Genomic DNA, 23,281 nt, shown 5'->3' with positions numbered 1-23,281 from the left:
AGATGGGTGTTTTTCTCACCAAACCTTCCAAATCGCTATTTTCGAGACTCATTCTCTGGACAAATTTCAATGCTGTTTCTCTGGGATATGTTGGAGGCATGTCTTGGGTAGGACAAGACAGGCTTATGAGTTGGATATATTTCTGCAATAATTGAACATTATAGAGTAAGTCCAGGGCACAATTTAGGTGTTTGAGGCTAGATCTGTTTTCCTTAAAGTTCCAATAAGGTGCCCAAACTGACCAAATAACCAAAGGAGGGAAAAAGGCATGTCACCTCCTTTCTCCCCTAGTGGTCATTGGCCCCTACCTCCCCGAAAGGTTTCAGGAGAAGCCTGGTAGGTGGTGTAGTGAACTATAGAGATGCACTGAGGACGAGACCATCTGAAACAAAAAGATGGATGTTTTGTTGTTTTGAAAATGGTTAAGTTCACTTCTGGATTTTTGTTTGCGTTACATAAAACATCTAAACTTCACATAAGAGAAAGATTAAAACCAATTAATTTTTTCCTCTGTACTTGCAAAACATATCTACATGGGAAACAAAAAAAGTTGTGCCAAGTTTAAAAGTAAGAAACATTTTTCCCTATATTCTGAGTGGCATTAGAAACCATAGGGAGATATTAACTACTGGAAACTGGAAAATGTTCAGCATATTCCCCAAATCCATGTTCCTATATATATAAGGTTTTCTTTTTTTATCTATTCAGGCATAGATTGAGGATGGACAGAGATAGGTATGTTTTTATGATGTTTGTCACCTACTACACCATTTATAAAATACACATACCAGGAGTTAGCCAACCTACTGTACTATATATAAAACCACCACCCACCCTCAAGTTATGTGGCAATCTTGAGTTACAGAAGCTGCAGGACAAAATAACAGAGGATTGTCCTGTCTTGTGATGAAACCAATAAATGAAAGGTCTGTGAAATATGAGAAGCTGTAGGAAGGTCCCAGGGTGGTAGCAACATCTGAGGTCAGATGTGGAAGGGGGAAGTTTCCTTGTACTCTGCTCTCTCTCCCTAAAATCTCAGTACAGCTCTTCTGCTACCGAATATGATTTGACATTAACATCTCATGCATTTTCTCTTCTGCTCTTTACACTAGAATTATGTAAATAATATTTGATAAGTGAATGAAATGTGATCTTTTCATGACTCAACTGGTGATGAATTCAACCTATTATTTTCAGCAGATCACTTACACCTCAGGGAATCTTGTCATGAGTGATACAGTTAAGTTTCCTTATTTCTACCGGACTGTCCCCAGTGAGCTGCATCTCTGTGCTGGGATAGTCAAATTATTGAAGCATTTTGGCTGGACCTGGGTCGGTATCATTGCATCCGATGATGAAAACAGTCTGAGGGCTGTGCAGATCCTGAGAGGAGGGATTGAGCAGAATGGAGGTTGCATTGAATTCATAGAAACCCTTATACATTCTGGTTCTTTTATAAATCAAAATGTGTATAAAATTTATCATACTGTCAATGCATCTTCAACGAAAGTGATTATTTTGTATTGTAATAGACACTATACAGAATTTATAAAACAATCAATCATTTGGGAAGCATCTGGAAAGATCTGGATCACCATAGCTGAAGCATTCTTTTTCATTCCCTCATACCATAATGATAGGAGAAATTACTTTGCTTTCTCTGTGGCAAAAAATAATATTCCAAGTTTTCACAAATTTGTCCGTGAGGTGAATCCTGTTGTGTTTCCAAATGATCCTTTCTTAGAGATGTGGTGGAAGGACCTGTGTAATGACCAGTGCCCCAAGAGCATTCAAAGAACATGCAGTAATAATGAAACATCTGACTACCTCATACACTGTGACGTCATAAACTCTGGGGACAGTTATAATGTATACAATGCTGTGTATGCCCTGGCACACGCACTGCACGACATGGTCACTTCTACATCAGATAACACCAACTGGGGTGGAGAAAGTGAGAGATTTTTCAATTTCTTCCCATGGAAGGTAATATCAATTCAGCCTTTTTTTTCCTGTGTTGATCCTAGTGCATGCTTTTTAGATAAAGAATGGATGGGTATTTACAGACTGCCCATATCCCTGGGAAAATGGCCCTTTCATAGAACACCATATTTTTCGCTTCATAAGACACACCCTAAATTTAGAGAAGGAAAACAAGAAAAAAAAACATTTTGAACCAAATTCTCCCTGCCAGGCTCTGCACCCAACCCCACACTCTTTGCTAGGCTCTGCACCCTGTCCCCCCCTCCCTGTCATACTCTGTACCCTGTCCCCCCTCTGGTGCTCTAGTGCTAGGCCGGGACAGAGCAGGCTAGGACAGGGCACAGGGTAAGCCGGGACAAGGCACAGGGCTGGCCGGGAAAGGGCACAGAGCAGGGACAGGAAAGGCAGGCTTAGTAGCAGGCAGGCAGGCTTAGTGGCCTGGTGTCAGGCAGACAGGCAGCCAGGGGGTCCCCCCGGCAGGGCCCCCCCCCAACAGGGCCCCCACATCGATACAGGCAGGCAGGCCGGCCCCACCCCTTTTACCTCAATTCCTCCCAGGGTCCAGTGCTGTAGGGCAGGAGCTTTCAGCCTCCTGCCCTTTCCTCCAACTGACTCCCGAACAGTAGGGCCCTTCCTCCAGCTGACTCCCGCATCACAGGACAAGGTTGAAAGCAAAACGCTTGCACCTTCCTTCTGCACCACTTTGACTCTGATGCTGCGTCACAGTCAGATGCTGCATCAGAGTCAAAGCGGTTCAGAAGGCAGGTACGAGCGTTTTGCTTCCTGCCTTGTCCTGCACCGCGGGAGTCAGCTGGAGGAAAGGCCAGGAGGGAGTCAGCCAGAGGATGGGCCCTGAAGAGAGATGTTGCTGCTTCGTCGGCTCTTTCCCATTCCTGATGTCAATGAGAGTCCTCGCGTTTCAAGCAGGGCAGTGGCAGTATTTAACCTCTGTACTGTCAGAGGTCCTTTTCCATTTTCTACTGCACCGCTGGAGCTGAAAACTTTTTTTTGGCTGCTGTGGCGGTTTTATGCTACCTTCCCCCGCTGTTGCCAAAATCAAGGAGCTGGAAAGAGTGCTTCAGCAACTCTTCCTCCATGCTGGCATGGAGCGGCGCTGAGAAAAAACTTATAGACAGCGGTGTCTACATAGAGGGAGTCAGCCGGAGGAAAGGGCAGGAGGCTGAAAGCTCCTGCCCTACAGTGCTGGTCTGCCAAAGGAATTAAGGTCTGGGGAAAAAAAGTGTGTCTTATAGAGCAAAAAATACGATATTTGATTATCTTCCTTTGTGACACACTTCAAGTGAGATCTTTCTGTTTGTCTCTATCTAAGATTAGTTGACAAACCTCAGGTCTGATCTAAGCACCTCATATGGACCATTTCTGCTCCATTTCTCACCATTTCTGATACCGTGTGAGTACACTGAGCATAGTATCTTCAGGTCTTCCATTGCTTTGGAGACTAAAACAGAAAAGGGAAGAAGACACTATTAAAGGCTATTTTACAAAATATTGTATGTAAAAACTCCTGGGTGGCCCAAATGTATCTCTTAGGTCGATAGGAGCTAGGCATGATCATTTTTTAGAGAGAGACACCCCCTAGCTCGGGTTCTGAAACCCACATTAGGAGAGCTGTGGAATTCATGATCCTTGGAATCAGCACCACTGGGCTTTGGGAGCAGAATTAGAGTTGTGAGCACACCTCAGGTTGACTGAAAAGTCAGATCTAATCTTTGTTGTGCTCATTCCGTGTATGAAATTTTATCCAGAACATATAAGGAAAAATCAATGGGATAATCAGAACTATATCTACAATTATAGCAGAAGATAAATTAAAGCCACTTTCAGGGATCAGGTCACTGAAGAGCTCTGCTCTCACCTGGTTACCACTGGAAATAGATACACAAGAACCACATATGTATACAAAAATTATGAAGAGAACCCATATGAACATTTCTAAACCTGAGGGCAGGACTAGGGGTCCGGATTTTCCAGACAGAAAATCTGCTTACCCTAGTTATATATGGGTGAAGGGATATGACAGATATTGAAAATAGTACAGATATATATTTATTTTCCAGACAGAAAATCTGGTTACCCTAGTTATATGACAATTATATATATATATATATATATATATATATATATATGTCTAATTGTCATAAAACTAGGGTAACCCTAGTTATATGTCTAATTATATGACATATAACTAATTGTCTAATTATGTCTAATTATATGACATATAACTATATATATGACATATAACTATATATATGACAATTAGACATATATATATATATATATAATTGTCATATAACTAGGGTAACCAGATTTTCTGTCTGGAAAATAAATATATATCTGTACTATTTTCAATATCTGTCACATCCCTTCACCCATTTGCCACTTGTCCTTTTCAGCACTTTTAAATAACGGCATGCTTCGTATCCACAATTCCTCACCACACTTGCATAATCTCCTTCTGTCACATACCATGGATCCATTTTTGTTTCTTCTTACATACATGTTCTCTATGTTCACATACTTCCATAGGATCCAGAAGAAGGTCTTCTGTGATCAAAACATGGACCATGTTGGGTCCACACCATTATATTTCTGCTGCACATTATTGCTTTGAATGATAGAACTGCACCCTTTATGTGAAGAATTTTGAATAAAGTTTTGTATCAAGATCATCGATTCCACAGTTTTTGTCCTTTTTGCTGGTTTCTCCCAGTTGGACAGCATTTAGGAGCCATTCTATACATTTTTTTGTGTGTGTTTATTCATTTTATCAATATAGTTACAAGCATTCACTTGTCCTGGAAACATAAAGAATAAAAAATTAAACATTCAAAAGAAAAAAAATATAAGTATCTCAAGGCAATACATAATCTCTTCCTCAGACCACAATAAAGATGGGAGAGAACTAAGAAGACAAGGAGGTCAATCAAAATTCATATATAAGCAATCAGGTATAAGTTAATGGTTTTATACAGCATCTGCAAATTCAATATAACTATCTCTAAATCAATGGAGCAGCTTCTTGGCATCTAAAAAGGCCCTAAGCTGATCAGGAGAAAAGAAAGTATATTTGATCCCTGCATACTTAATTAAACATTTGCATGGGTAACATAGCAAGAAAGAAGCCCCCAATGCCTTAACAATTCTCAACAATAGACTGGCAAACCTTTAACACCTACTACAATAAATACACCCACTCCTTCTGCAAATTGGACACATGCCCACCATACATCATGAAAACTGCCCCATGCCACTTCAAAGCAAACATGATGACATGGGTCAACCACCTACTATCTACAGGAATCTTCCCACCAGAGCAAGGACATATTCTGATAACCCCAATTATAAAAAACGCAAAAGAATCGCCAAATTCCCCATCTAATTACAGACCGATCGCAAACATCCCCCTTTTCACCAAAATAGCAGAAGGGGTGGTAAAGACTGAACTCTCCACATACCTAGAAAAATTCAACATCCTCAGCGACAATCAATCAGGCTTTCGCGCGGACCACAGCACCGAAACCATAATAGCCTCCCTCCTCAACTATCTTCACACGCTCTTCATTCTAGGCTCAAGTGCCTTGATCATACAGCTAGACCTAAGCAGTGCCTTTGACCTGGTCGACCACACCATACTCCTCGAATGCCTGGCACACATTGGCATATCCGATCAGGTCCTCAACTGGTTCCAGGGGTTCCTAAAAAATAGATCCTACAAGGTACTCAAGGACAACACTATCTCATATAGCTGGGACAACACCTGTGGCGTCCCGCAGGGCTCCCCCCTATCCCCCACTCTGTTCAACATCTACCTGGCCTCCCTAGGCAACCTCCTTCACACCCTCAAACTCAAATTTTCATCTATGCAGACGACATCACAATAGCCATCCCCCTTACCAATTTCACACCAGAACTACTTGACTACATTACAAATATTTTCAACCAGATTGAACGTTGGATGCTATCGTTCAGGCTGAAACTAAACCCAGACAAAACAAAATTTTTTCTAGCCACCCCCAAGGAAAAATTCAAAAACACCACAATTCATCTGAAAGGAATGACTTTCCCCCTAGAACACACCTTAAAAGTTTCATGGTACTTTGGAAACTCCGTACCATAAAAAAATTTTTCAATGACACCTCCTTCCGCCTACTAGTACAATCTTCCATTCTCAGCATTCTGGACTACTGCAACATTATCTATCTGAGCGCCACAAAGAAAACCACCAGGAGACTAAAAACGATCCAAAACACCGCCATTCGCCTCATCTATGGCCTGAAGAAATGGGAACACATCACCCCATACTACCACCAACTTCACTGGCTGCAATTCGAATCCAGAGTTCTTTTCAAATTTGCATGCATATGCTACAAATCAATAAATGGTCTTTCGCCAAGATACATCACTCCCCACTTAAATCTTCACTGCACCAACAAGAAATCCCGCAGAATTCAGCTGTTCGCATTCCCTTCGCTAAAGCTTTGTCAACTCAAAAGATTCCTAGATAAAACCCTCACCTTCCAAGCAGCCAAGATGAACCCATGGCTAGCCCAAATGATACTCGAGGCCCCCACCTACCTCGACTTCAGAAAATCACTCAAAACCTACCTTTTCAGCAAACAAGACCCTTAACCGACCCTTCAGATAATCTCAGGGCCCCTTACCCGACTCTTCTCCTTCACGATAGCTCCTATCTCCCCCTGCTTCTCCTACCCACTTCCTTCTTCATCCACCAAGTCTGGCCAAATCCGTTTTAAATCCGATAAATTTGTTGTAATTCTTCCCTCTTCATCTACGAAGTTGGCTAAATTTGTTGTGAATTTCCCTTTTTCATCTGCCAAGTTTGGCGATATTTGCTGTAAATCCGATAAATTTGTTGTAAATCTACAACTCTATGCGGATCCTAATCTAATTTAATGTAAACCGCCTAGAACTCGCTGGGTATGGCGGTATATAAGAATAAAATTATTATTATTATTATTATTATTATTAACTTCTTGTCTCATGTTTAGGAATAATTTCCTACGTTCTTGAGTATTTTTAGTCACAGGGTAGACCCAAACTCTTTGTCCAAGGAATAAAGCAAGAGAAAAACGGAAAAACATGTGGATTACAGAGTTTAGGTCTTGTTCAAAAACAAATGAGACAAGAAGAGTAGGGCGAGATTGAATTTCTAAGGATTTTTCCAAGAAGTCAGTAAAGTTATTTATATCAATTTGTTGTAAGTTTTCAGTTTCAGGTTGATTATCCAGCTTCTTTTTTTCAGGAAGATAATATATGTGGTTAATGGGCGGCATTGTTTCAAGTGGAAAACTTAGTATTTCAGACAAATATTTTTTAAATATGTCACCCGGTGATATTCCTGTGGCTTTAGGAAAATTTAAAAAGCCTTAAATTTAACCTTCTGTTAAAGTTTTCAATTTGTTCCACTTTTCTTTGAATATAAATTTTATCTTTAACCAAGTCCCCAATTAAATGTTGAAGAGAAGTTATCTCTTTCCCCATCTGATCCAGCTTACTCGTGGTATCTGTTTTAATGGAATCCACCGATTTAGTTAGATCCTCAATTTTACTCACAACCATTGAGAATTCCAATGTCGATTTGGTGATTGCTTCTTCCTGCCTTTGTAAGACGCTGCAGATGCTGTCCAAAGTAACCACCGTGGGGGCAGCCGATGCTCTCGCTCCCTGGTTGTCTCGAACTTTGGCACCAGCGTTCAGGGTGACTCCCTCTTTGCACTTCTGCCTTGGAGACGCTATGGTGTCACTGAAATCCGATGTCGGTCATGGTGGCGGTAGGGAATACGGAGGAGAAAGCGATGTTTCTAGCCCAGACATCCCGGACGTTCCTTCCTCCGATGTAACAGCGGGCAACTCCACGCCAATTACAGAATCTGGATCAAATTAATGAATGCTATAATTTGTGTGCACATGTGTCAATACCTGCCTTTTATATGGCATAAGTCCGGCACCAGGAAAATACAAAGCAGGGAGCAAGTATTGACAATTCAAAAATCAAGAAAAAAAACTTGCTATTAGAAATGTAATAGACAGCCATACTCTCTACTCCATTCAACAAAAACTGAGTATAAAAAGAACCTTAAAGCTCACAGGATTAAACATACAGTACATACATTAATCCATTAGGAAGTCTCCATTCTTGTTATCAGTTTCAGACATATCAGTGAAAAAAGGACAGAATGAAATATCCCATATCAAAACAATAGCAATTATCCTGGAGAAAAATACATTTCCAAAATCCCCAAAATGACACTCATGCTAAATTATCAACATAGATTGAGCATATTAATATCAAATTCTCTGCATACCCATCACCCCATAAACCAGGAAAATAACACTCATACCAGAACCCGTAATGTCAAGATTACAACACCAGATATGACCAATTTTCTCTTCAAACAATATACCATAATCATATCCCTACATGAACACAAACCAGTCTATGTCATGAACCCTAATGAAATAATGTAAATCCTGGACATGGCCAGGCTCTTCTAAACTGTAAATCAAATTGAACTTTTGGGGCATATTAGTAATCCATAAATACTCATGTAATGTAATTACTGCCCAGTACAAAAAAAACTCGGATATGGTGAACACCACTAATAATCACAAAAACACTTTCACCAAAAGGAATAAATGAAGGTATAATAAATAGTAAAACACAAGCAGAAACCAATCTTAACCGTCTATTATTTTTTTGAAGAAATTGAAAATTTTGAAACAATCACTACCGGCATTTGTAGCCGGTTTGCTATTTCCGGTGTTGACGTATGTGCATGTCATAGCACCGGCATGATTTAATCTGGTTTACTAGTCATGCCGCCATCTTTGGAACTTTTGAGACGCGAGCGGCGTCCGGATGAGAGGTATGTAGCCGGTTTTACAATGTATGCAGTTATAATACATACCGGTATTTTAAATTTAATTTTGATTTGAGTGTTTTGTGTTTCTAGTATGATCGGACTTGTTACACCCTGAGGCAGCTTGACAGTGAAACGCTGGCCATCATTGGTGTACCGATCCTTAAAGGAGAAAGTTAAGTCATTATTATCTTCTTCTATATCACTCATCTCTGAAAGCAATTTTCAAACACATTGCTAATTCCACCATTGTGGAGGTGGGTGGGCCCCTGTCTGAGGCTTTTTCCTCCGTTAAGATTGGTTTCTGCTTGAGTTTTACTATTTATTATACCTTCATTTATTCCTTTTGGTGAAAGTGTTTTTGTGATTACTGCCCAGTACAGCCATAATGAGTTCCAAATATCCTCAAAATTGTGGACAGAAAAAGAAAATGCATTCTAAATCGAATCCTCAACAGACAAATAAAAAAACTTATCTTGTAGCTATCCGTACCCCCTCTTTTACTAAGGTGTGCTAACTTATTAGCGCACGATAAACGCTAACGCGTCCATAGACTAACATGTACGTGTTAGTATTTAGTGCACACTAAATTGATTAGCACACCTTAGTAAAAGAGGGCCATAGTCTTCTTTCAGCCTTTCAAATCGGTTTTACATACCCCACCTCATAATCCACTTTGACAAGGTCTTAGTCTCCACCCACTTGACTTCCTCTCATTCCTAGCCATAGCTACCATTACCCCTCCATATCCTTGACTACCTACCAATCTCTTATCCTTGTTCTAACCTGCATAGACCTACCTAGAAGCCCTCTAAGTCCACTCTCTTCATTCCATCTGCGCCTTCCCCCTCTCCCTCAGCAGTGCCCCAAATCCCTTTTCAAATCTATATGACCAGACAACACTTGTTTGCATGCCTGACCTTCCTGTGTCGCAAACGTCAGTTCCTAGATTGCTGTTTCAGTGTTTCTTCTTTGCAAGTCTTCCAATGACATCTTGCAAGATTTTGCTCCTGTCTCTCTCCTAATGCTTTTATTTTTTTTTCCAGTCAGTGTTGCAAGAATTCCAGCCATTGATCCTCTTCTTATCTTAGCAATTGTCATCATGCTGAGAGCGATGGTGTGAGCAATGTAAAAGAGATCATCAGGCTTGGAGACATATACAGTCTCTCTGGCTTGCTGAGTTACAGACTGCCACACTTTGTTCGTCTTTACTTGGCAGGTGTCAAAAAAAAATTATCTCCCGGCTGCGAATTATTCAGAATACCACAGCTAGACTTATATTTGGACTGAATAAGTACGATCATGTCACACCGTTGTTTTGAGAATTACTTTGGTTACTGCTTGAGACACGTATTGTCTTTTAGTTGGGGTGCATTTATTAAAGTGTCCTGATCGGAGAAGGTTATCATACCGCTGTACCGGGCCATGGTGCGTCTTCACCTGGAGTACTGCGTCCAGCACTGGTCGCTGTACATGAAGAAGGAGACGGTACTACTCGAAAGGGTCCAGAGAAGTCTGACTAAAATGGTTAAGGGGCTGGAGGAGTTGCCATACAGTGAGAGATTGGAGAAACTGGGCCTCTTCTCCCTTGAAAAGAGAAGACTGAGAGGAGACATGATCAAAACATTCAAAATACTGAAGGGAATAGACTTAGTAGATAAAGACAGACTGTTTACACTCTCCAAGACAGGGAGAACGGGAGGGCACTCTCTAAAATTGAAAGGGAATAGATTCCATACAAACGTAAGGAAATTCTTCTTCACCCAAAGAGTGGTGGAGAGCTGGAACGCTCTTCAGGAGTCTGGAGGGAAAATACCTCCAGGGTTTCAATACTAAGCTGGACAAGTTCCTGCTAAACTGGGACGTATGCAGGTGAGGCTGGACTCATTTAGAGCACTGGTCTTTGACCTGGTGTCACCGCGTGACTGGACTGCTGGGCAGGATGGACCACCGGTCTGGCTCAGCAGCGGCAACTCTTATGTTCTTATGGGCCAAGCTCCACTTTACTTGATGGATTTATTTTCAGCTTCTACACAAGAACTCTCTTGCAAAACTCATGCCTTATTTGTTTATCCATCAGGCAGGGGCTGCAAGTTTAAAAGATATCATGAACGTATGCTTTCTTATCAGGCTGCTATTTAGGATAAAGATTTCAAGCAATTGTTTACTATTTCATTTTCCTATCTGGAATTTAGGAGACACTTGAAAACCTATTTGTTTTCTAGGTTCTTGAATAATTAATTTCATTCTCATTTCAATTGTTATATATATTTTTGGTCTTTTGTAAACCACATAGAACTGTGAGGTTATGCGGTCTAGAAATTGATTTTATGTTTATGTTTTATGTTTAAGCAAACACTACTAATCAGATGTTCATTCTCGTTTACTTTGCCAGTTCTATGAGTCTGTTATTAGGATCCTTGATTTCTGCCAAAATGTTCTAACGTGTTATTGCAGCAGCTGATGACTGATGAGTAATGATTTAAGCATAGTGGGTGATATGGGACACAGTTAGACATTCAGGGGTCCTTTTATCAAGCTGCAGTAGGGGTTTAACGCACGTAATACCGCGCTTTAAACCACCTGCCGCACTAGCCGCTAACACCTGCTTTGAGCAGGTGTTAGTTTTTTAGCCAGCCACGGGGGTTAGCGCATGATGAAATGTCCGATGAGCTAACCCCGCTAGCGTGGCTTGATAAAAGAACCCCTCAGTTTATTGTTCCCCTATAGTTTATAAAATATTGGTCACCTAATTTTAGAGTCCTTCGTAAAAGGACCCCTTTATTCACAACTGCCCATATTCAAGAATGCTTGATTCACATTTCATTATTATTACTTTTTGATGCCTTTAGGACATAAGTGTTGTTGAGCTGTCAAAACATGTTCACCAATTTCAAATATGGAAACAAAATTATGGCGTAAAAACTGTCATTTTTACCAACTTCAAAAATAAGCTCCACCCTAAAATCAGAACAGATCATATGTGCTAGGAGATTTTAAAAAAAAAAAGTAACTCTACAGTTAGCTTCACTAATAAAATTGTTTCTCTTATTAGCTAAATCATTATCTGAAGAACCTCCACTTTAAGAATGTTCTAGATGAGGAACTCTTTTGGGATGAGAATGGTGATTTTGCCATTGGATATAATATTATGAACACAATCTACCTACCTGATGGTACAAGGAGTAATGAAATTGTTGGAAATTATAACCCTTATGTTCCAGCAGGGCAGGAATTTACCATCTATGAGGAAGTGATCATGTGGGAAAGCACATTCACGGAGGTCAGATTTAAATGATACAAAGACAAGACGGAAAACACTGAACCATGCACACATTGAGAGAGGTTCAGTAAATGACACACAACATTAGATGCCAGAAAGATCCAGGCTAAACCAGGGTATTGCACCCTTTATAGAATAATGCTTTGAGCAGATTCTCATGCCCAACTTCAGGCAACAGGATGTCTGTCTGCCGAAACCTGGGGTAAATCCTTGTGTCTAACTAATGACATAGCAATTGTAGTATTATAATAACATAGGGGGAATTTTCTAAATGGTGCCTTAAATTAGGCACCGGTAGGCATCCTGCCAGTCCCTAAGTAAAGAGGGAAATGCCATTTAAAATGATACAAAAAAATCAGGGTACTTAAAAAAAAACAGCACTGGAATTTCATCTCCAGAGATGCCTACTGGTGCCAAATGTCACTGGACGTGGCATTAGGTGTTGGTTATGTGCCTCCGGAGATGCGATTCATGTCAACGTTAGACTCCGGAGATGTAGGCCTTGAATGCTCTGGCCTACATTTCTGGTGCCTACTTTTACCAGAGGCAGAATTCTCAAAACGGTGTCGCGGCGTGATTGACTCATGATCGGTGGCCACATTTAAGGTGGCCAGTGGCATAGTAAGGGGGTGGTCCACCCCGGGCGTACTCTTCATAAAGGCACAACTCCCCTCCTTCTCTCTGCAGCCCCTGCTTCTCTCTTTGTTATGTGCACGCACCTGTTACCTTACCCCTGTACCTTTTTTAATTCCTTGGCATGAGGTTGCTGCCAAAGTCGGCATTGACTCTCTCTGACATCGCTTTTGGGACCCACGCCTAGGAATTCACATCAAAAGGTGATCCAATAATGATGTGGGCATGCTGCTCATGCCGGAGAAGTTAAAAAGGTCTGAGAAGGGAGGGGGAGATGCATGCACAGCAGGAGGGTGGGGGAGAGATGCTACCACCCCTGGTGTTGCTCACTCTTACTATGCCACTGAAGGCAGCTACTAACAATGGCACCGTTTAGAGAATTTGGGCCATAGAGCCTAATTTTTGGGAATTCCCTGACCCACCCATGCCCATCCCATGGATTTGCCCAGTACATAGACTAAACCGTGCGAGACAATTGAGCATGGACAATGCCGGGCACACAATTTCATACAGGACATCAGCGCACTGGATTAAAATACTATTTTAAAGAGCTCTGAGGGGGTGTGTGTGTGTGTGTGTGTGTGTGTGTGTGAGAACCCCCTACTTTACTTAGAACTGTTGGTGCTGCCATTGGGGGGAACCCCCCATTATAGCGGAAACAGCCTTTTTCCCTCTTTTTTAGGGAAAAATTACAGTTTTCTTTGAAATGGGGGGGGTCCCCCTCCTCTTTGAGTGCTTTAAACTAGTGTTTTAATCCAGCGCGCTGACATCCTGCACACGATTGCCTCGTGCGGAACTCATCACTGATTTGTCAACTTTTGAGTTGAAAGTTAAGGACCCATTTTATATAAAAGGACATAAGGGCAGCTATAACTCATAACTATTGCCAATTAAGTGTTAATTGATTAGGTTCCACATGAGTCCTGAATATATCAAAATAAATTTGGATTATATGATTACATAAATGACCAAAATATATTTATTTGGCAAGGCAAGCAGTTTAAATTAAAAAAAAAATACCTAGTGTACCTGAATGGAAGTCTCATTGGGAAAAGGTGTTAACTTCATGATAAAAGAAATAGAGGTCCTTATATAGTAATCAACCAATGGTGAAGGCAAAATAAATTGACTCCATTAAAGAGAGTCATCATGTCAGATCCATTATGCAAATATTCAGTCTTGGAAGTAGAAGAGTAGGAAGCAAAGACATCACCTAAAAGTCTAATCTAATCAAAATTTCTTAATCGTACTTCTCCATAATAGATTTAGGGTGAATTATAAGATAAGAGGCTTATGCAACATTATGGGGAAAAGGTAGAACTGTCATAAGAAGGAGTTAAAAAAAAAAGCATTGTGCAGGAGGGTTACATTATTAGAAGTGGTTGCAGAGGCTCTGAGGTAAATGAATTTATCAAATAGGTACATAAGAATATAAGAATTGCCGCTGCTGTTAGTTCTGTTCAGTCCTTATGAGTGCTGGAAGGGTGTTCCAGGTTCTTGTAGTGACATACGTGAAGAGGGCGTTGAATATCCACTTGTATTTCACTCCCTTGGAGGTGGGGATGATCAGCTGGTGGATGTTTCTTATCCTGGTTGAGAGGAAAAGGGAAGTGGAGAATAGGTGGGTTATCTGCTCCAGTGAATTGGCAGTTAGTTCATGGTGTACAGTGCAGGAAAGTTTAAACAGGATCCGGGCATTTACTGGTAGCCAGTGAAGGTCATATGAGTATGCAGAGATGGAGTCGTGCTACCACAGTGTCGCACAAACTGTCAAGCTGTGGCACACTAAACGCAATTATTTTTCCTTTTCTTGAGAATTTACTTTCCCCCACCTATTGCTTACCCCTTATTTGTTCTCTTTTTCTCACACTTTTGCAGTTCTCTCCTTTTGCCTTTCAATCCTCTTTGTCATAGATTGTAGTCTTTTATTTAATAATTTCTCCAGTTGTCACAAAAACGATAGGAGGTTTGCACTAAAAGACGTATGAGGAGAGACTGGAAGCCCTGAATATGTATATCTTAGATCAGTGGTTCCATTACATTACATTAGTGACTTCTATCCCGCCTGTACCTTGCAGTTCTAAGCGGATTACAGTGTAAGATAGCTGGACATTTCCAGGAAGTTATAAATAATAGTATAAGGTAGCTGGACATTTCCAGGAAGTTACAATTTACAGTATAGGATAGCTGGACATTGCCAAGAAGTTGCCATTTAGGGGATGATTACACAGTAGATGCAGGGGACGCTTATAGTGGAAGCAAGGGAAATACAGAGTAAGGGTGTTGAATAGAAGGGAAGGGGGACATTTAGGATCACTAGGAGGGAAGAAGAGGTTTAGGATTGGTTTTGTGATAGGGTCAGAGGGGGATACAATCAAGAGGGGGAGGTTAGCTGGTAGTTTGTGTGGAAGGTGGGGGAAACGAGGGGGGAGAATAAGATGGTTATATAGTTTTTTTGAAAAGCAGAGTTTTTATTTCTTTTCGGAATGATTTATAGTCACTTGTAGTTGTCAGCAGGTTGAGGATGGAGGGGTCCAGCTTTGCTGCCTGCATCGCCAAGAGGCCATCATACTTTTTTTGCACTGAGTTTCCTTAAGTGGTGGGTAGGAGAATAGGGTCTGGTTTCTTCTTGGTCTGGATATGCTGTTATGATATAGCCGGTTGTTGAGATAGGTGGGTGCAGTTCCGTTTGCTGCTTTGAATAAGAGACAGTAGAATTTGAATTGGATTCGAGCTCGTATCGATAGCCAGTGTGAGTCTAGGTAGGCATTGGTGATAAAGTTAAATTTTCCGAGTGAATAGATCAGCCTGAGGGCTGCGTTTTGGATGGTCTGTAGTTGGTTTATCAAGATTGTGGGACAAGGAAGATAGAGGATATTGCAATAGTCCACTAATCCTAGGACAAGAGATTGGACTATGATCCTGTAATGATCTTTTTAGAAAAATTTTCTTATTTTTTGTAAGTTGCGCATGCTGAAAAATGCTTTTTGAGTGGTTTTGTTGATTTGGATCTGCATTGTGCAGCATCTATCTATCGACACTCCAAGGATTTTGAGAGAGGGCTGTATGGGGTATTTGGTGGCATTTATTTCTAGTTCTGTTATGGATGGGTTTTGTCTTTTTCAAGTAGTAGAAATTTTTTTTGTCCGAGTTTAATTTCAGTTTGTGATCTAGCATCCAATCTTCCACTGCTTCCAGTGTTGTTTTTAGGTTGCCTAACGAGGTGGGGTCTTGGATGTCGAAGGGGAGTAATATGGTAATATCATCAGCGTAGCTGAAAGAAGTTACGTTTAGGGTATCTAGGGTGATGCCAAGGGATGATAAAAAGAAGTTAAAGAGCATAGGCGACAACGGTGATCCTTGTGGAACTCCACAGGGGTTAGACCAGGGGTCCGATTTGTGGTCGTTTGACTTGACTCTGTAGGTTCTTGTTTTTAGGAATTCTTGGAACCAGTTGTATACTACTCCTGAGATCCCTATGCCGTCAAGTAACTGTAGCAGTATGGTGTGGTCAACCAGGTCGAATGCCGCTGAGAGATCGAGTTGAATTAGCAACATTCTTCTTCCTTTACTAAGGTGCTGTCTAGCTGTATAGTAACATTGCTAATAATGTCTCTGTACTATAACTGGATCTGAATCCTGATTGAGAGGGGTGAAGTATGTTGGGTCTTCTAGGTATTTGGTGAGGTATTGTGCTAATAGTCCTTCTATTATTTTAACGTATAGTGGGATTGAGGCGATGGGTCTGTAGTTAAAGGGGGTGTCTATTGGGCCTTTGAGATCTTTCAGTAGAGGGGTGATTATAATTTCACCTAGTTCAGATGGGAATTGACCTTCCGTGAGTGTGGTTTGAATCCATTGCATGAGGTTGGCTCTGAATTTAGGAGTGGCATTTGTTAGTTGATATGAGGGACAGTTATTCAAGTCACATGATACTTTGCTATATTTTTTGTAGAGACGGTCCATGTCAGACCATTGAACTAGTGGGAAGGTGGTCCAGATCCTGTCTGCTGCTTTGGGTTCTTCTGTTGTAGGTTTTGTTGTGATCTCGTTGAGGTATGTTGATTAGTTGTTGAAGGTGGATCTGATTGTGGAGATCTTGCTTTTGTAGTGGTCAGCTAGCTGGGAAGATGTTGGTGGGTGGTTTCCTTGGGTGGCTAAGAGAGGTTTGGTGTCAATGAGATTCTTTACTAGTTTGAAGAGCATTTTAGTGTCTGAGGTTGCTGTGCCAACTAGTTTGGAGTGGTAGGCTTTCCGTTTTTCATTAAGTTTGATCTTGTATTGTTTGATTAGGTTTCTCCATTTGACTTTGGTTTGATCCTGGTTCTGTTTTTTCCAAGCTCTTTCGAGTTGTTTACAGCGCCTTTTTAGTTGTAGTAGTTCGGTGTCGAACTGTTTGTCAGAAGGCCTGCAAATTCTGTTTTTAGGTTTTAATGAAGCTAGTTCATTCAGTGTTGTTTTGCTTAAGGTTCGCCAGTGGTGTATAAACTCTATAGGATCTGTTGAGTCTATAGTGTCTATAGCGGGGTCTTTTTTTTCCCTGAATGTGATTGGTTCGATTTTTTGACGGGTTTTGTAGGAGGTTCTGTGAAGTTTAGGTTTGTTGTTGCTTTGTGCCCAGTTGATATTGAAGGTATATTTGTGGTGGTCTGACCAGAGGGAGGGGTGCCAGGTACTGTTGGAGATGTGGATATCTGGTGTATTGGAGTTTTGGGCTGTGTATGCTGCAATATCAAGTTGGTGGCCTTTTTCATGCGTGGGTTGGGGATTAAGAATTTGGTAGGAAAGTGCGTTGAGGTATGCGAGTAGATCTTCGACTTGTTTTGAGGTGTGATCTTCTAGGTGTAGATTAAAGTCTCCAAGGAGCAGGTTATGTGTTGAGTTAAGGGAGTTCTGGAATATGAAGTCTTCGAGTTCGTGTTTGGAGGTGTTCCATTTGCCTGATGTAATATAGCAGAGAAGGCAACTTAAGGTACCTGTGAGTGTGTGGTTGGATAGTTGGCATGCTAGAAGGTCCATGTGGGGGTAGGAGTGTTTGTCCAGGACTTTTAGGTTAAGGTTATTTTTTACTAATATGCCAGTCCTCCCCCTTGTTTGTTTTGTCAGCAGACTAGTTCTAGTTTGTATCCTCTTGGGCAGAATTCGGTTATGCATGGGTCTGTGTCGGATGTTAGCCAGGTTTCTGCTAAGAAGAGGCAACCTAGATGTTCTTTAGTCATCCAGTCTTTGATTAGGTCTGCCTTTGGGCTGATTGATCTTATGTTCATGTATGCACAGGCTAAAGCGGTGAATTTTTTGAGAAGAGTGGAGGTGATCTTTGGATGGAGTAGTTGTCTAGGAAGTATCCAAGGTTTTTGAGGTGTTGTTGGGTTTTGGAGGTGGCCTTTTTCCCCAGATGGGGGGGATGCTTTCGAGAGTTGACAGTGGGCAGGGTATAGGATTTCTGGGGGAGAGAGGTTTCATGGATGGTTGGAATTGTCTGTATGCTGCTGTCACTGTTGGGATTGGTTGAATGTGGTAATCTGCTGTTTTCCAGTTTGTTAGGAGCAGGAGGACGAGCAGTAAGAGGGTCAGTGTGAGCTTAGCTTTGTTGGCTGCCATTGCTATTAGGTAGGTGGCGTTTGTGTGAGAGGTGGATCTTTGCCTTTTTGTTCTTGTTGGGATGTAAAGGTTATATGAGGGGAAGTTCCTTATCACTGGATCTTATAGGAGCTGTAGTGATTTTCACTTGGGTTGGGTGAGTTGGCTACTGGAGATTATGCTGGAATGTGTAGTTAGTGATCCTATTTGTATCTAATCCAAGCATCTAATAGTTACACATACCACTGACAGATTATACATGCATCTTACCTCTTGCACATGCAACTTAATAATTACTCATGCATCCTAACGATTTGTACATGCCTCTTAACAATTACAGTTTTCTCTACGGAGCACCCTGACTTAGATAACTGTACCTGACTCTGGTAGTGGCACTAGCCTCTAACAGATATACATACCTCTAATCGTTATACATGCTTCAACACAGTTACATATGCGTCTAACAATTATACTCATGCTTTTTAGCAGTTACACATGCATGCTAACAATTGCTCGTATATCTTAGCAAGTAAGCTGAGTCTGACGATAACCTGTATCTGGTGATTACACAAGCCTCAAACAGTTGTACGTGCTTCTAACCGATATGTGTCTCTGTTAGGTTTTATTGTGTGCCGGGTTCAGTCTGTGAGGGCGCGCCTTAGCCGCGCGCCGAATGTCTGTGCGCCGTTAGCGCTGTTGTTTAAATCTGTACCCTGCTGGCTTGGGGGAGGGGCAGAGCGAAGCTCACATGCCTAGGAACGGGCTCCTGAAAGAGCTGGTGCGGCCCAATGAACTTTTTTAAATAGAAAAGGGATCTTTACCCCGCTGGCTCGGTGCAATGAACTGCTATTAAGCTCTTTTCCCTGCTGACTGGTTTGGCGAGGCCCGATGGATTCTTTTTAAATCTGTACCCCGCTGGCTCGGGGGAGGGGCGGAGCGAAGCTTACACGCCTCGGAATGGGCTAGCCCTAATGAATATGCATGAGAGAGATTTGCATATAATGGAAGTGACAGGCTTGCAAATCTGCTCCATGCATATTCATTAGGGCTAGCCTGAAAACCCGATTGGCCTAGTGGTCCTCCAGGACAGGTTTGGGAACCACTGCCTTAGATGAAAATAGGGACAGAGGAGATATGATTCAGATGTTCAAATACTTGAAAGTTATTAATGTAGAACAAAATCTTTTCCAGAGAAAGGAAAATGGTAAAACCAGAGGACATAATTTGAGGTTGAAGGGTAGTAGATTCAAGAGCAATGTAAGGAAATTCTTCTTTACGGAGAGGGTGGTGGATGCCTGGAATGCACTCCCGAGAGAGGTGGTGGAGAGGAAAACAGTGACAGAGTTAAAAAAAGCGTGGGATGAACAAAGATGAACTAGAATCAGTAAATAATAGGAAATATTCAAGAATAAGACCAGTACTGAGCAGACTTGCAAGGTCTGTCTGTATATGGCCATTTGGTGGAGGATGGACTGAAAAGTCTTAACCCAGGGTTGTATCAAGTAATTCAGATTTTTTTCTCATTCATTAGATACCGCCACAGTCCAGATGTAGCCTGAGTTGCCTTCCTGGGTTCAGAAAATCAACCAGGGAAGGAAAGCCCATCTGCTGCTATGACTGTATCCCCTGTCCAGAGGGAGAGGTCTCCATCCACCCTGGTGAGAGATTTCATATTATAATGTATCATGATCTTGGGCACTTTTTATTTACTATCAGGCTTATATTCAGTCTTTATTGAAGATCCAACATAAGCCAGCAAATAGATTTTCACTCCTGCCTTTTCAAAAACTTCACCAGAATTGAGAAGGTCCTGATCTGGACATCTAACTTGCAATCTCAGTGGTTATGTAAAATAGGTTTCACATGCCCTAGCTGGATACCACTAGCAAAACTAATCACACTCTTAGTGTGTAAGATGTAAAGAATCATTGAAAAGCATAAATACATGGAGGGGCATAACAATTAAAAAAATGTCTAAGTCTGTTTTTGACCTAAGGTGCTAGTCGCCCAAAGTTGGCAGCAGGAAAATGACCATTCTTGAAAAGTATGTCCAAAATGGGTTTCTTTTCAAAAATCATCTACCTGTACGTCCAGGCGTTTAATCGCCCAGACTGCCATTATGTCTATCTTTATACCACATTCCAGAGCAAAAATTTGTCCAAGTCCTAAATACCCAGAACAAGACTTTTTAGGCATGGGAGGGGCCAGTCCTTCATGCTGGAACCCCTGAATGTCTGTGGCAGGAGGAATGCCCAATTCCTCCTGCTGTCCCCCACTGACATCCACTGGCAGGAGGGATGCCCAATCCATCCTGCCGGAACCCCCACCTTCCACAAAGATTGTTGGAAGGAGGGATGCTCTCCTGCTAGACCTATCCCCCTGTAAATAATAATAATAATAATAATTTATTTTCTTATATACTGCCCGACCAACAGTTCTAGACAGTTCACATCAATAATAACTGAATCATTTCAGCGAAAAGTACAATTTCATAATAACACTACTACATCAATCAAACAGAGCATTGGTTAAAATATAGTTCCAAATTATTATTATCAATTAAGACATAAGCTAAAAGTTTTTTTAAAAAACCTCATCATGAATATAAAATCAACATTTTTGTTTATCAACTAAGTAAGTTTTTAATGGTTACCTAAATGTAAAGTAAGAGTTGGTTTGAGCCATCATCAGATTTAACCAGGAGTTCATCTTCCCAGCCTGATACTCCAATGTCCTGTCCCAAAAAGTCTTGTAACAGCAGGCCCATGGGGTAGGGAAGATGAACATACCTGAGTTTCTGGTACATTTTGTTGAATAAGACAATTTCAAATAAGAAACCAAATAAGAGGGTAATAATCCAAAAATTGCCTTATAACAAATACACCCAAACTTAAGAACATAAGAATTGTCACTGCTGAGTCAGACCAGTGGTCCATCATGCCCAGCAGTCCGCTCATGCAGAGGCCCTCTGGTCTAAGACCAGCACCCTATTTGAGACTAGCCCTACCAGCGCACGTTCTTGTTCAACAGAAACTTGTCTTTGTCTTGAATCCTTGGAGGGTGTTTTCCCCTATAACAGCCTCTGGAAGGGCGTTCCAGCTTTCTACCACTCTCTGGGTGAAGAAGAACTTCCTTACGTTTGTACGGAATCTATCCCCTTTCAACTTTAGTGAGTGCCCTCTTGTTCTCCCTACCTTGGAGAGGGTGAACAACCTGTCCTTATCTACTAAGTCTATCCCCTTCAGTACCTTGAATGTTTCGATCATGTCCCCTCTCAATCTCCTCTGTTCGAGAGAGAAGAGGCCCAATTTCTCTAATCTTTCGCTGTACGGCAGCTCCTCCAGGCCCTTAACCATCTTAGTAGCTCTTCTCTGGACCCTTTTGAGTAGTACCTTGTCCTTCTTCAGGTACGGCGACCAGTGCTGGATGCAGTACTCCAGGTGAGGACGTACCATGACCCGGTACAGCGGCAAGATAACCTTCTCTGATCTGTTCATGATCCCCTTCTTTATCATTCCTAGCATTCTGTTTGCCCTTTTTGCTGCCGCCGCACATTGTGTGGACGGCTTCATCGACTTGACGATCAGAACTCCCAAGTCTCTTTCCTGGGAGGTCTCTCCAAGTACCACCCTGGACATCCTGTATTCGTGCATGAGATTTTTGTTACCGACATGCATCACTTTACACTTATCCACGTTGAACTTCATCTGCCATGTCGATGCCCATTCCTCGAGCTTGATTATGTCACGTTGCAGATCTTCGCAATCCCCCTGCGTCTTTACTACTCTGAATAACTTTGTATCATCCGCAAATTTAATCACCTCGCTCTTCGTACCTATGTCCAGATCATTTATAAAGATGTTAAAGAGCACGGGTCCAAGCACCGAGCCCTGCGGCACCCCACTGGTGACGCTCTTTCAGTCCGAGTATTGTCCATTTACCCCCACTCTCTGTTTCCCATGCTCCAGCCAGTTTTTAATCCACGTGAGTATTTCACCCTCAATTCCATGGCTTGCAATTTTCCAAAGTAGTCGTTCATGCGGAACCTTGTCGAACGCCTTCTGAAAATCCAGATATACAATGTCGACTGGATCGCCCTTGTCTATCTGTCTGTTTACTCCCTCAAAGAAGTGCAGCAAGTTCGTCAAACACGATCTGCCTTTGCTAAAACCGTGCTGACTGGTCCTCATCAGCCCCTTTCCGTCAAGGTGATCAATGATGCTCTCCTTTATCAGTGACTCTACCATCTTTCCTGGTACAGAGATCAGACTCACTGGTCTGTAGTTCCCCGGATCTCCCCTCTAACCTTTCTTGAAGATAGGTGTAACATTCGCTACCTTCCAGTCTTCCGGAATCTTTCCCGATTTGATCGACAGATTGGCTATTAGTTGAAGCAGTTCAGCTATGGTCCCTTTCAGTTCCTTGATGACCCTTGGATGGATGCCATCCGGTCCCGGGGATTTATCGCTCTTAAGCCTATCAATCTGCCTACATACCTCCTCTAGACTGACCGTCAATACTGTCAGCTTTCCATCTTCGTTTCCAGCATATAGCCTGATGGGTTCTGGTATGCTGTGTACATCTTCTTCGGTAAATACAGATGCAAAAAATGTGTTCAATTTGTCAGCGATTGCTTTGTCCTCCTTTAGTGCTCCCTTTATTCCATGGTCATCCAACGGTCCCACCATTTCCTTTGCAGGTCGTTTCCCCTTAATATATCGAAAGAACATCTTGAAGTTCTTCGCCTCCTTGGCTATTTTTTCCTCGTAGTCTCTTTTGGCCCCTTTTACCACCTTATGGCACCTGCGTTGATGTTGTTTGTGCTTGTTCCAGTTTTCATTCGTTTTTGACCTTTTCCATTCCTTAAATGAAGTTTTCTTGTCTCTGATCGCTTCCTTCA

At 41.7% G+C, this 23,281-nt stretch overlaps 1 protein-coding gene across 1 annotated transcript in view; it reads left to right on the top strand.

Moving 5' to 3' along the window:
* LOC117346283 (vomeronasal type-2 receptor 26-like) overlaps positions 1-23,281 on the top strand; it is a 50,799-nt gene that overhangs the window by 13,973 nt on the left and 13,545 nt on the right. Inside the window, exons 3-5 of the mRNA XM_033915684.1 lie at positions 1,198-1,986; positions 11,941-12,168; positions 19,913-20,039. Coding sequence (XP_033771575.1) covers positions 1,198-1,986; positions 11,941-12,168; positions 19,913-20,039 — 1,144 coding nt within the window. The remainder of the gene's footprint in view (positions 1-1,197; positions 1,987-11,940; positions 12,169-19,912; positions 20,040-23,281) is intronic.

This window comes from Geotrypetes seraphini, chromosome 12, assembly GCF_902459505.1.
Source record: "Geotrypetes seraphini chromosome 12, aGeoSer1.1, whole genome shotgun sequence".
Lineage (NCBI taxonomy): Eukaryota > Metazoa > Chordata > Amphibia > Gymnophiona > Dermophiidae > Geotrypetes > Geotrypetes seraphini.
This window is presented reverse-complemented; position numbering and strand designations above follow the sequence as displayed.